The 14,529-nt window shown below is 36.6% G+C and overlaps 3 protein-coding genes and 1 pseudogene across 3 annotated transcripts; 1 reads left to right on the top strand and 3 right to left on the bottom strand.

Moving 5' to 3' along the window:
- Positions 1–1,239: 1,239 nt before the first annotated feature.
- Positions 1,240–2,775, bottom strand: LOC126552388 (uncharacterized). Its single transcript, XM_050207089.1, has 4 exons — positions 2,538–2,775; positions 2,195–2,449; positions 1,711–1,970; positions 1,240–1,593 (listed from the first exon to the last, which is right to left on the bottom strand). Exons 1-4 carry the CDS (start codon positions 2,758–2,760, stop codon positions 1,240–1,242), a joined length of 1,092 nt encoding a protein of 363 aa, XP_050063046.1. The 5' UTR covers positions 2,761–2,775.
- A 145-nt stretch (positions 2,776–2,920) lies between these two features.
- LOC126552387 (uncharacterized) lies at positions 2,921–3,555 on the bottom strand. The gene is made up of 2 exons (XM_050207088.1): positions 3,363–3,555; positions 2,921–3,263 (listed from the first exon to the last, which is right to left on the bottom strand). The coding sequence occupies exons 1-2, from the start codon at positions 3,545–3,547 to the stop codon at positions 2,921–2,923; spliced, it is 528 nt and encodes a 175-aa protein (XP_050063045.1). The 5' UTR covers positions 3,548–3,555.
- Positions 3,556–3,610: 55 nt separating this feature from the next.
- LOC126552910 (zinc finger MYM-type protein 1-like) lies at positions 3,611–4,905 on the bottom strand (annotated as a pseudogene).
- Positions 4,906–7,515: 2,610 nt separating this feature from the next.
- Positions 7,516–10,959, top strand: LOC114129936 (uncharacterized). The gene has a single exon (XM_027994813.2). The coding sequence runs from the start codon at positions 7,516–7,518 to the stop codon at positions 10,957–10,959; it is 3,444 nt and encodes a 1,147-aa protein (XP_027850614.2).
- The last annotated feature ends 3,570 nt before the right edge of the window (positions 10,960–14,529 follow it).

Raw genomic sequence — 14,529 nt, 5'->3', positions numbered from 1 at the left:
TAATTTTTGGTGAAAGATGAAAAAAAAAGAAAGAAGGAAGGTGAATATGTTAAATCTGGAAAAGAGTTAAGAGTTAGATGGTTGAAATAAATAAAAAGCCAAGAAATTAAGTTTATAAAAAACGTAAAAATAAAAGCTGTGTGAGGTGTAGAGAGAGAAATATATTAGATTTGGGAAAGGATGACCACTTGTGTTAAGAATATAGCAAAATAGGTTTTTGGTGAAACCAAAAGTAGTTTGTCAGAAAACAAGGAAACGTGGTGGTGAAATGAGGATATTTGGAGAGTAGTAAGTAAGATTATAAAAGGATAATTAAAGGAAATGCAGAAAAGTAGGAAGAGAGAAAATTGGGTTGTGTATAAAAATGTATGTATTAAAATGAAGAGTGTGGTAAGCAATGCGAAACATAATAAGTATGATGTGTTGTATGAATGGCTAGGAACACAGAATGGGGAAAAAGAAATTTATGGACTGACTAAGATGTGAGAAAAGCAATACATGGACTTTCAAAATGTCTGGTGTATAAAAAATTAGGTTAAGAAGGTTTTAATCAAGAATTATGATGTGAAAAAAGATATGGACAGAATTTTTGGGACGAAGAGTATCCAAATTGTACTTTAAGTATTTCATGGAATAAAGGATTGATAAACAAAGAAAAAAAAGCATTATGACCAAATGGAGTACCTGTAGAATTGTGGACAATTTTAGGGGATGTAAGTGTTGAATTGTTGGAAGATCTTTTTAATAAAGTGTTAATAGAAGAGAACTGCTAGAAAATTGGAGAAAGAGTTTTATTGTACCAAAATTTAAATGAAAAGAAGACAAAATGAATGTGGGAAATATAGAGGAATAAAGATTATAGAGAAAAGAATAAAAAGTGAGATATCAATATCAGAAAATCAGTTTGGTTATATGCCAGGAAAATTGACAATGGATCTATTATTTTGTGTTAGACAACTCATAGGCGCAACTAGACCTGTAATTTAAGGGGTGCTAAAATTTAGTATACCTTGGTAACCTGTGGGTTAGCCCTGGGGCTTTGCCCCCCCCCCCAATACACAATTTTAAAACACAACATGCTTTTATAACTGAATTTCATATATTAATTTATATGATAACACATTTGATATTTTGATATTGATTAATATTAATAAACAATTACTAAAAGTCTAAAACATTATAATTAATAATTAATTACAATCACTAATAACAACTATTTAGATAACATATTATAATCTATTATTTTAAAACAATTTTCCTGGTTTTTGTGTTAAATCTATCTAACACTGTTTCCGTTTGTATTTTATTTGATAAATCCCTCTCAATATTTAAAATTGACAAGTCACTAAAGCGCTGCTGCAACATACTTGTTCTTAGCCAATTTTTGATACGTCTCATACTAGAAAAACTACGTTCACAAGTTGCAGAACTTATTGGGATTGTAATTGCAATTTGAAGTAGCTTATACAAGTTAGGAAAAGCTTCTTTATGTATTTTTCCTTTAATGTCATCAAAATTAAAATCTGGTGGCAAACAGTTTTTGAAAACCATCATTTCAGCTTTTAATAAATCAATTGAAATGTTTGTCACATTCTGAAAATTAAACAGTAAAATCGAAAAAATATTAAAGTTATAGTAACTTAAACTACACTACTAAAAAAAAAAATTGAATTGAATATTGAGTTGTATTTAATATTATATAAATTTTACTTTATAGTTATTTATGAATTCTAAGCTTCCTTCGTAGTTCATATTCATAAAGTTATCAATGGAGCAAGCCATAGATAAACTTTCTTCAGAGAATCTATATTTTAAATTAACTATTATAAAATCAATTATTGGATAGTATAAAGTTTGTCTCCAATAGTCTTCAACAGATTGTAAAATATTTGGTTCATTTTCTTCACCAGTTGTTGATTGTAAGTAAAAATTATTCAAAGATTTCGGTTGAGTTCTTATCCGTTTTCTTCCTAATCATTAAATAAATTTTTTTAATAGTAACTTAAAATTAAATTATTGTTATATGTATTTAAATTTTGAGTGTTGTGAACATGAATTTTGTTTTAATGGTATTGTTGATTAATAATATTATTACATATGAATGTCTATGAAATGCATTTCACAAATAAAGTTAAAACTTATTTAAGAAAAACCTTTAGATTTCACAAAGGTTTACAGTTAATCAAATATTTACCTATGTGTGGTATTTCAAGGGTTATATCATTCTCTTCAGCTAAAGATGTAATTTTTTGCCAAAATGTAGAAAATTCAATGTCAGAACGTAATTTTTCAATACTTTGTATACTTCCATTGATAATGCTTTTTGCTTTTCCTAAAGTGGCATTTTTAGATTGTAATGTGACACTTATTATATTAATAATACCAAGAATGTCTTTTAATAAAGTAACCCCAATAAAAAAAGCACAGTTTTGTATTTGACTAAGAATACCTAAAATTATAATTAAGAAAAAATTTCAACAGTTAAAAATAATGTATCAAATTATAATTACATTACATAATGATCTTTTTTTAATTACCGATAGCTTCAATGGCATCTTTGTCCATTTGTACATCAACTTCATTCTTTAAAAATTCTAATATTGATGAGTAATTTTTTATCATCGACTCGCAATTTTTATAGCGACATACCCATCTTGTATCGCATATCCTAAGAACATTTCCTTTTTTTAAACCTAGTTTAGATTGAACTTCATTGAGTTTAGCATTGTTGGATGGTCGAGAAAAATGAACATAGACCATTTCTAAAGTATTAAAAATACTTCTAGCTCTCTATACAAATTAATACAGATTATATAATTATAATATGATAATAATTTATTATTTTACTACAGATACTATAGGTATAGCCGTATAGGCATTCTGTTAAAAATACTTCAGTAAATTATTGTTTAATTAATCTTTAACTAATTAATACCTTTATTCCTTTACACATGTCCACAACAATCAAATTTAATCTGTGTGCCATACAGTGTGTGTATATGGCACATGGAAATTGTTGTTTAATTTTTGACTGGACACCTCCAAGGTGTCCAGACATTACGCTGGCACCATCATACGATTGAGCAACGATATTTAATGTATTAATATTAATACTTAAATTTTGAAAACAATTAAAAACAGCAGAAATAATATGATTGGCAGTTTGTCCATTAGAAACATCTATGAATTGCAAAAATCTTTCACGTGCCTCAAGACCAACAGCATACCTTACACATACAGATAACTGTTCTTCTTTATGGGACCTGTGAATAATATATATTTACATTTAAAAAATATTAATTTGATCAAAATATAGGTAAATATGACTATTATAAATATTACAATAGTGAAATATATTGTACCTGGCTTCATCAACCATTAGAGCAAAATTCCCAGAAACAACAATTTCCTCAACAATAATTTCTTTGATTAGGTCAGCACTTATTTTAATAATTTCGTCCTGCACTTTCCAACTGGTATGGTTAATTTTATTTTCATATACATTTTTCAAATCTGGCATGAACTTTGAAAATACCATATGGCACATTTCCTTATAATTGCCTAAAATTGTATTTATATTATTACAAGAAAACATTAATTTTATTAATAATATTATAAATTTACCTTGATTTAAGGAATCTACATTTTCGTTATGTCCTCTAAATGCTATGCCTTGCTTAGCAAGGTATAACACAACATCAATTAAACTAGACATGTATTTGCGATTAATTTCAATTTGTTTTTTATGGACGCTAGATAGTTGTGTCACAACAGATCCTGTTTTTAAACTACTTTTATATGCACACATTTTCGATAAATTAGTCAAATGAGTACTGGTAGAAGAATGTTTTTTTGATTTTACAAGAAACTGAAAAAAATGTGAACGATTAATCATAATACAAATTTAATATTCAATACTAACGCACTAAGTTATTCTACCAAAGTATAAGTTTTTGAATAATTTTTATTTTTTAACTATTTTATTTGTGAAAATACATTTACTATTTCACTTCAAAATAAACAACTTACCTTTTGCCAATTATTGAATCCAGATTTAACCCATACATTTTCACCTGAATTTTCTGAACCAAAAGTTCGGCAAACAAAGCAAAATGCAGCGTTACGCTGAACACTGTATTCTAGCCAATCACATTCATTGTACCATTGGCTTCGAAATGTTCTTTGTTGTGTTCCAAATTAATTTTTTTATATTCCTAATTAATAATGAAATTAATCAGAAAAATATCAAGCACCTTATTATAATTTTATATTTGTAATATAAGGTATTAAAAGTTAAAAAATATTACTTTATATACAATAGGTAAGTTAGAAATATTAAAAAAATTAGTGACTTATGTGAATATATAATATTAATTGACAAACAAAACATATTGTTATTGTTAAACACTCAAAATTGTTTTATCCATGGTTAAAAATTAATGAAAATTAATTAGAACATGCAATTAATGTATTAAATAATTATTTCCTTAATAAATATGGTAGGAATGTACTATGTAAAGGTACTAAGTAGGTACTATAATAGGTACTAGGTAGGTACCTACAAATATGTACTCGAAAATATAATTAATTGATTTAAATAATTTAGATTTAACATTTTTTAACTCGGAAAAGTATTTTAATTATATTTATTTAAAATAACTCAAAAACGAATTATTACGTTTTTATATGTTAACAGAATAAATCTTACTGTGAGTATAGGACGACATGGGCCGGAATCTTTATTTCCCAAATCAAGAGTTGTATCACTTGTATGAGTAGTACTAGTAGTAGAAATGCCAGGATCGTCAATATCAGCTTCAATTTCGTTTTCCTCATCATTATCTTTAGGTTTCCGTTTTTTAAAAATACTAAACATTTTAAATTTTAAAATTCAGATTTACGGAGACGGAATACTGTTGCCTGTTGACAGTTAACGTCTTGGGTACTGTATAAGTGTATAACGAGTGTCGTATAATGTTATACTTATAACGTCTTATAACGATAACGCATATAATGGAAAACATGCTGGTAGCGGATTACGTAGATTACAGTTTAAAAATAACTATTAACACAACCAAATTCCCAATGCAATATACCTTACCTATCATAATATTATATTATTAATCTCATGACAAAATATTTTGTCGTACTTGATCTAATATAACTATTTTCGAAACATTAAATATAAATAAATTATTCTAAAATAAAAATTTAAACAGAATAGGTAGGTAAGTATAATATATATTGATGAAATAACTACTGCTTACAAATCAAGGATTGGAGTTTGAATTTTTGGGGGTGCTAATTTTTAGTCTGGGGGTGCTAAAGTCCCCCTAGCACCCCCCTAGTTGCGCCTATGAGACAACTAGAAGAGAAGTATAAGGAAAATAATAAAAAGTTATGCATAGATTTAGAAAAGGTAAATGACATGTTTCCAAGATGAATTTTTAAGTGAGTATTAATGAGAAAAGACGACCCAAAAATGTATCTAATAGTAGTAGCAAGAGTCTGTGTAGAGAAGTAGAAGATTTGAACGAAGGAGTAAGTGTGCATCAGGGGTCAGGTCTAAGCAATTGCATCATGGATGAAGTTACAAAAAAGCTACAGGGCAAGATACCATTTTGAAGAATGTGATGATGATATTGTTTTGATAATAGAAAATCTGGAAAATGTTAACAATAAGTTGGATGAGTGGAATTTAGTACTTGAAGAAAAGATCTTGAGAATTATTAAAAATAAAAGACAGTATATAGAGTATGAATTTTGAAGAAGAGATCAAAAAGTTGAAAAGATAAGTAGACCAATGAAAATAGGCGGTGATGTGTCGAGGAAATGAGAATGCTTAAATAGATGAGTGTAGTGACAAGAGAAGATAGAATAAGGAACAAATACGTGAGAGATCAAATTGGTGTGGCGTCGATAGAAGACAAGATGAGAGAAACTAGACTGAGATGGTTTGGGCATGTAATGAAGCGAGAGGAAACAGGAAAGGAGAGAAAGACCAAAAAAGAGATAGTTGGATACTATTGAGAAGGATATGAGGACTGTTAGTATGTAAGTGTCTAATAGTGGATGGGGAATATCAAGAAAAGTGTAGGTTTAGGACAAAGGTGGCCGACCCCAAAAAAATGTGTGGAATGTGGAGGCGAAGAAGAACCAATTAAAAATTTTGAGATATTTAATTACATTTGATTAGTATTTAGCTCCATATTATATAATGAATATGGAAAATTTTAAAATAGTTTTAAAAGATAAAGGTTTACTAATCAAAAAAGAATCTTATAATTCTTGGTAGGTTATAATAAAACTTAAACATATTTAGGCGTTAATTTACAGCAAATTTGTTAATCCTTATTTTCAAAATTTTAAATTTTAAATTATTTGTAATGCAAGTAGGATGTGAAAGAGTTTTTCAAAGTTTAAATACACCAAAAACTATTTAAGAACTATATTGAGCCAAGTCATTTTTAAAAGTTTTATGTTGATAAAATATATATAAGAAGGTTTATTTTAATACAATCGATTCAAATAATATTATTAAGAAATTAGCTGTTGGAAGTAGTACATTTAATAAACTTTTATCTTTTTAATATTGTTGCGTGCCAGTATCAGGATTAAATTGTTATTTTGAATAAAAGTTAAAACTTAATAACGAATAATGTCTTTATTACGTATAAACGAAATACATGTAACAAATAAAATAAGTAGCTGAGTGTCGTGAAAGTGCTCAGGTGTTGATAGCTTTGGTACATCTGCCGTTGCTGGTCTTTGGGCTTCCTTATATATTGTGGTGCGTCTCTTGTTTGCGTCGAGTCGTAGCCTTCTGGGTGAAACCAGGTGTCCTTGTAGCTGTTGCAAATTCGGACCCGGATTTGATAATGTGCAATAACATCGTGAATGCATCATTAGTGCATTATAATTATTGGTGCACTTACTATCTCGACACGTGTCATGGTCATACAAATTTAGCCTTGATATCACGTAGCTCATAATATCTCCCCATAAAAAAAAGATTTATGTCTGCAAGACAGAAATCTTTACAATTTTTGTTAAATGCACTCAGTTACATTTACAATTTCAATTTACATTGGTCACTTAATAATAAAATGTAATTTATTTTGAAACATGTTTTAATAATTTATTATTTATTTACCAATAAATACTGATTGGATATCATTAAAAACTAGTCGGTTTTTTGTTGTAAAGTTCAAAAACATTGAGTCTACAAGACTCCTGAGTCGTTTTGTCCCTACCAAGCGTCGGCAACCATCACTCGTAGGCCGTACGCTCACCATATGGTACCCTCTGCCAACAACCGTCAACTGTCCGCACGACGACTGTTCCGCCCGTTTTAAGGTGAAGGTGTGGACAAGCGCCAAACAGTCAGTCGTGCGGCACATTCGTGACCTTCACGACGCAGCAGAGGGTATAGAGGTACGGTGTGTCGGGTGTGGGAGCGTGCTCGGGGTCCGGCCGGGCGCCCACAAGTGCACGGTCGAGAGGTTCCCCTGCTCGATGAACGGATGTTCCGAAACGTTCCCCAGCAAGCAAGGCCTAATGAACCACGCCCGCAACCACCGACGGATAGACGCCCTAGAGGCTGCGGCTGTCCCACTCCCGGCCCCGTTGACTCGGCAAAGATTGCGAGCCGGTCAGAATACGCGACCGGTGCGTGGGGGCGATGCCCGTGTTCCATTGGGAGACGTGCCAAGGATACTGGTCGGTAAAAGACCACCAGACACAGGCGGCACGGTCTCGCCAACGAGCATTGCGGCAGGAGGTGTGCCAAGGATACCGGCTGGTATCATACCGCCGGACACAGGCGGCTCACCCCTGTCCGCCGCAGCTGATGTGTTGTCTTCCGTCCCGGGCACCGGGACAAGTAGTGTGCCTAGGATACCGGCTGGTAACAGACCAGACCCGGACACAGGCGGCCCACCCTTGTCCCCCCTTCCCACCATGATGCCCACCGCTATGAGACCCGCGACGCCGAGGAGGCCGCGCGGGACCGGGGACAGGCTGTCTCTCCCGTTGCCACCTACCTCGCCAGTGCGCCGTGAGTCTCCGAGGAACGAGGCCTACAACATTGTTGTGGCCAGTCCGGAACTATGGCGGCCACGCGTTCCTTCACCGGCCGCCAGCAGTAGTTCCGCCTCGAGTGGTGTGGATGACGGGAATGACGATTTGGTGGACACCCCTTTGCCCGACAACCTAGACGGCCCTGAAGTCCTCGTCGACGAAGCGCTCATTCTGCAACCTGATGACACAACACCCCTACACGCTTTCCGGGAACGTTTTACGGACCTCAATAAACAGCCGTGTTCGGAAGCGGGGTGGTCGAGGTTTGTTGAGCTCGTCGACGAGATGACGGCTGAGGCGGCCGTCATAGCCAAACTACCCGCCAGGCCGGAAGGCCGTAATTCCGGTAGGGGGACTGCGATCGATCCGAACGATGCCAAGGAGATCCAGTCCCTATACAAACGCAACAGGCGGCGGGCGGTTAGGGTCATTTTGTCGGGTGAAGGGCAGTCTTGTGAAGTTGCGGTACCAGAGGTCGAGAAGCACTTCACAAGAACATGGGCACCGTCCACATGCGACACCAGTATTTTCCAGCGGGTGGACGGCAGAGACCCAGTGCCGATGGGCCCGTTCCAGTGCGCCGATGTTGCCAAGCGTCTCGGTAAATTCGAGAACACGGCGCCTGGAGACGACGGGCTCACGTACCGGCACTGGAAGCGTCTCGATCCGGAGTGCACAGTATTGACGGAGATTGTCAATGCATGCCTCCGGTACAAGAGAGTACCACTCGTTTGGAAACGAGCTGTGACGGTGCTCATCTATAAGAAAGGGGCGCGAGAGGACCTGGGCAACTGGCGGCCCATCTCGCTTAGCAGAACACTGTACAAGCTGTACGTGGGGTGTGTCGCCAATAGACTGACAGAATGGCTGCTCACAAACAAGGTCCTCAACCCTTGCCAGAAAGGCTTCCTGCCGGCGGACGGCGCGTTTGAGCACGTCCACACCTTGAATCGGGTCCTCGAGAAGGCCAGGACCCACGCAGCGGACAAGTGCGTGGCCTGGCTGGACGTGTCAAACGCGTTTGGGGCGATTCCGCACCCGGCACTAGAGGCCGCGATTGAGGCGAGTGGAGCCGGTCAGGAGTTCCTTCACGCCATCCGAGACATATACACCGGTGCCACATCGACGGTAAGCGTGGCTGGAGGAATGACCGGCAACATCCCGGTGCTGTCCGGCATCAAGCAAGGGTGCCCACTGAGCGGCCTATTGTTCATTATGGCCATCGACCCGGTGGTAACGCTGCTACAAGGCGCGTCTGCCGACCACCGGGTACTTGCCTTTGCCGATGACCTTTGCCTGATTTCCGACAGCCCGGAGGAGCTCCAGTTGTCCATCGATGCGGCACACATAAGCCTGGGCATGCTGGGGCTCAGTCTCAACGCGGCCAAGTGCGCGTCGCTCCACTTATCGGGGCGCCGGCCGGTGGGCGTCCGGGACACTCGATTTAACCTCAATGGCTCCCCGCTTCGCCCGCTCGCCGAGGGTGAAGCCGCGACATTTTTGGGTGCCCAGGTCGGGTTCAATGTCGTACCACCGCTGTCTACCCTCGCTGAGATAATCGATATTGGCCTGCGCATAGCGAGGAGCAAGCTAGCCCCGTGGCAAAGGATGGACGCGCTGAAAACATTTTTTTATCCATCGACCGTCCACCTACAGCGTTTAGGGACTTTCCCGAAGACGGATTGGGCTAAGGTAGACAACATTTTAAGGCCGGAGATCAAGGCGACTCTGTATCTACCCCAGGAGGCGTCGGGCGAATATATCTATGGGTCCACCAAGCGAGGGTGCTGTGGTGTCAGGCTGCTTGCGGAGGACGCCGACATCGCCGCAGTGGACAGCGCCTTCAAGCTGATCACCTCCCCGGATCAACGAGTGGCAGCGGACGCGGCTGACCATGTCGAGGAGGTCGCCATACGGAGAATTCAGAAGGATCCGTCTGTCCAGGAGGTCGCGTCGTACCTGTCCGGGGAGGATGAAGGCGTGTTCCGTGCGGCGAGGGGCACAGGGGTTAGTAGTGTATGGTCGAGGGCGCGGAACGCCTCTAAGCGACTTAGTATCGGTTGGTCGTTGGGAGGCGCCCCCTCGATCACACATGAAGGTACGGTAATGGTAAGTAAGCATAGGAGGGCGGTCATGAGGACCATAAGAAACACACTCCGGCTCAAACGAAGCGATGCCCTGATCGCAAAACCTGATCAGGGCAGAGCTGTTGAGTGTGTTGCCGCCCATCCTGCTTCTTTCCACTTCTTGGCTGATGGCGATTTCACGAGGTTCGCCGATTGGCGCTTTGTCCATCGGGCGAGATTGAACCTCGTGCCGTTGAATGGCTCCTCGTCATGGAGAGCCGGTGACCGCAGGTGTAGACGATGTAGGTACAATACAGAAAGCCTATCCCACGTCGTCGACCACTGCATGCGGTACACCGCGCTCTACATGGCGAGACATAACGCCATAGTCGCCAGAGTTAAGAAGGCGGCGTCCACGAAGTTTGAGGTTCTCTCCGAGAATCAGGTCCTGGGCAACCAGGGCCTGAGACCGGATTTAGTTCTGAAGAAGGGCCCAAACATTTACATTGTGGACGTCACCGTACCATTTGATAACCGCCTCGAGGCCTTCAAAGTAGCAGCAACCGAGAAGAAGGTAAAGTACGAGCGGTTGAGGACCGAGATGGCAGACCGGTATGGGTGTTCGGCGTCAGTGGTCCCGATAATTGTGGGTGCCCTTGGATCATGGGACCCAGGAAATGATCCGTTTATGCGGATTTTGTGCAGCAGGTCGTATGCGTCGCTAATGAGAAAACTATGTGTCAGTGACACTATCGCTGCTAGTCGCGACATCTACATTGAGCACCTGTCTGGGGTCCGACAGGTGAGGGGTTGAGAAGTTCCTCCCCCTGTGTTTATAGTCATGTTACCTGTATTTATATATTTTGTCTACTTTTTGTAATTATTTTCTTTTGTTTTGATTTATTTATACTTGTGTACTTATACTTAATTATTTATGCCTAAAAAATATGTTATCCACAATTATGTGTCCCCCCCTATATTCATTTTTTCTTTTTGCCTTTTTGGGTTTTTTTTTACTATTATTGTTGTAATTTTATTATCTTTTTTTTTTCCCCCATTAATGTCTCATTTAGTTTAAGCATTTATGAGTAATAAAATCTGTTCTTATCAGCTTAACTGGTGTAAAGCTTCTGTGAGTGCGAACCCAGTCGTCGGACCACCAGTGACGTTGATAACGAGCAGATTCTGCCTAACATGCGATTTTTATCTTACGCCATAGCCCGAGATATAACTCGATCTTTTGTTGTAAACTGTGATTTTTTTTTATTTGTTAATAGTGAATTTTTTTTGTGTCTAGGGGACGACCTTTTCTCCATTAGGCTTAGGTACATACTGTACCATGCCCTAGTGCTGAGCCAGCCACCGGAAAGTGAGCAACTTACCCGGTGTGTGAAGAGGGGACTAGGTCGTTTGCCTGACAGTAGCTGGTATCTACCTCACTACCCGTAGCGCAACCTACGTTAAAACTACTCGCAGGTGGTGGCACACCGTAAAACGAGGAGTCCCTGATCGTACCAATAAATACTGATTGGATATCATTAAAAACTAGTCGGTTTTTTGTTGTAAAGTTCAAAAACATTGAGTCTACAAAGTGATCTCCACAAACTTTGTTACTATTTTTTTTTTAGTTCTTCAGACAGATTTCCTGTACAACAATTTTTCATCCGTGTTGCTAGACAATCGTTTTTTGGATATTGAAAAAACTTATATTCCAAATACTTGCCATGTCATTAGATATAATCAATTTAGCAGACTCATCAGCCTTTTTTATTAGTAGAGAAGAAATTTTTCCCAGCTGTCTAGATGGTCTAGCTTTTGATGATCCACAACTTATAACAGTAGCATAAGGTATTGCGCATCTATGTTTTTCTTCATTTGTACTAGTTACACCATTTGCAACTTCTTTATCAACATCGATTTATTTTTTATCTTACAAAACAATCATTTCATTATCAACCTTATTATTATCATTATTTTCAATTTCATTAGAATTATGTCTTTTTTCAAAATCTTTAATCAACTCTTCACGGCCATCAAAATACGCTTCAGGTTTCCAACTATTGTCGAATTCATTGACGCCATTTCACCTGAGCAAGTTTTCCCCTGACTGTTTCAGTCTGACCCATCGAACTCGTTATTTCGTTTAAATCGTACTTTTTATAGAAATTTATTATTCATTAAAATGTAAACTTTCAAACCTACTAATAGAAGACGGATACGAACTAGAAATAAAACCTGAAAACATTTTTACATATTATAATTTACCAATAGTTGAATGCCAACTGTCAGAATCTACAATATTAATTAAATTAAAAATACCAATTAAGGAAAAATCAACAAACTGGAAGTTGTTTCAATACATCCCTGCACATTTCAATTTTCAGGACTCTATTTGCCTAATATTTTCAGAAAAAACGTATATAGCGGTAGATACTGAAAATGACGATATTAGAATAGTTTCAGGTATGGGGCTACAGCACTGTGACCCCCCAATAACAGACCTATGCTATATCCCAAAATTTACTTCAGATATCACATTAACACCAAAATGTGTAGAAGCAATGTTCAGAAATCTACCATTAAATCAGATAAACAAATTCTGTTACTTTCAATGTGTAAAACAACAGGAAAATGAAGAAATAATAATTAAGCAAATTGGGGTAAATACCTTTGCAATTACAAATCCACAGCCAACTTTAATGATTAGGAAATCAAACAAAAACAAATACACCGAAACACAGAAACTAAAAATAAACTATACACAACCAGGTCTAATAAAAATTTCCTTGACCTGCAACTACGAGCTTTTAAGGAACGGGAAAATACTCATTCCAAAAATGTTTCCATGCGAACTTAGCAACTTAAATAAATTTACTATACACAGAATATTACCAACGTCCTGGACAATTATAAAGTCTTTAAATATAGGTCACGAAGCACAGAAAGATCAAAATATATTCTTCTCCAATTTAAGCGAAATATTAAACGAAAATTGGACTAAAGAAATTCCAAATTACCATATTACTAGACAGTTAAAAGATCCCGAAGAATATTTCAAAAAGGTTATCTTAGAAAAAATGCCGCAACCACTAATCAACGACTTCATAGGTGACGTAATTTATTTAACATGGTTAACAACGCTGACCATAGCAATAGTATTTTTAGCATTCAAATTATTCCCAGTCCTAATAAAAATAGATTTACTAAATCTCCCACCAATACCAGCAAGGATATAAAAAAAAAAAAAGAACATCACCAAATATCGTAACGAATTAACATATATTATATAAAAAAAAAAAAAAACAAGCTACAAAAACAACATACACACTCATGCAACACACATAATATACATAAATATTTACAGATGAACGACATCGAAAAATTCGATCAAAAAAAAAAGATACAGAAATTACAAAATGCAATAAAAAGGGTAAAAGGAAACATAAAAAGAATTGAAAACGGGATCAATCCTAAAAACAGACACCAACAGAGAAGACAGAAGAAGAATAAAAAAAAAAAATTGAGGAAAAAATCCGAGAGGGATTCGAAAACCTTGTAAAATTCATCGAGTCCCTAGAATAGTATCCTTGATATATATAAAAAAAAAAAAACTACATAACAAATAGCCATAAAACGTTAAATACAATAATATAAATCGTATTATCTTTTCCCCCTCTTAACGCACAAGTCTAATACAACTTGAGTTCATAATATGTAAGTATTTTTTTTTTAAATAAGTAATCTAGTATAATCTTAGCAAAACCACTAACCTAGAAATAAGACATTAGTTTTAAATAAAAAAAAAAAAAATACAAACTGAAATAGCATAGTATTATATCATATATAAAAAAAATTAATAAAAAAAAAAAGAATGTATTCTCAACATCGACAACGAAACACAAAACCATCAGAGACAAGGGAAAAACTTAATATTTTTTTTTCAAAGTAGACAATCAGCATTAAACCAATAATATTACAAATGAACAACAAACTAATTTTACGTATGAAGAAAAAAAAAACAACACACGAATATAAAATTGAAGATCCCATGTATATCAATAAGATTACAAAATATAATTATAAATATAAATAATTTATATGACGGGAAGCAGAATAGCATGTTCACTGCCACCGCAGAACCGTGATCGTCAATCGTCACTAGTACCTTTATAGAAATATCCTTATAAATAATTCGGCCATAAGGACACGACTTCAATAGTTACCATGGCCATTCAAAAACTACAGAACATACAGAGGACAAGTAATCTATAAAGAAATAAAAACAATAATTTATTGCTTTTTGTCTGAATAAAAATATTAAGTCTTAAACCGAGAAAATTCTCTAAGAAGCCAATTGCCACCACAGAGAAGGACCAATCAACAA

This window comes from Aphis gossypii, chromosome X (assembly GCF_020184175.1).
Source record: "Aphis gossypii isolate Hap1 chromosome X, ASM2018417v2, whole genome shotgun sequence".
NCBI lineage: Eukaryota > Metazoa > Arthropoda > Insecta > Hemiptera > Aphididae > Aphis > Aphis gossypii.
Note: the sequence above shows the minus strand (reverse complement) of the source record. Positions and strands in the feature narration are given on the sequence as shown.

Coding starts and splice junctions, on each gene's coding strand:
- LOC126552388 (XM_050207089.1), bottom strand. CDS start 2,760: ATGGTCTATGTTCATTTTTCTCGACCATCCAACAATGCTAAACTCAAT. Junction 2,450..2,537: donor AGATGCCATTGAAGCTATCG/GTAATTAAAAAA, acceptor TTATAATTTTAG/GTATTCTTAGTCAAATACAA. Junction 1,971..2,194: donor CCTTGAAATACCACACATAG/GTAAATATTTGA, acceptor TTTAATGATTAG/GAAGAAAACGGATAAGAACT.
- LOC126552387 (XM_050207088.1), bottom strand. CDS start 3,547: ATGTGCCATATGGTATTTTCAAAGTTCATGCCAGATTTGAAAAATGTA. Junction 3,264..3,362: donor CTAATGGTTGATGAAGCCAG/GTACAATATATT, acceptor TATTATTCACAG/GTCCCATAAAGAAGAACAGT.
- LOC114129936 (XM_027994813.2), top strand. CDS start 7,516: ATGAACGGATGTTCCGAAACGTTCCCCAGCAAGCAAGGCCTAATGAAC.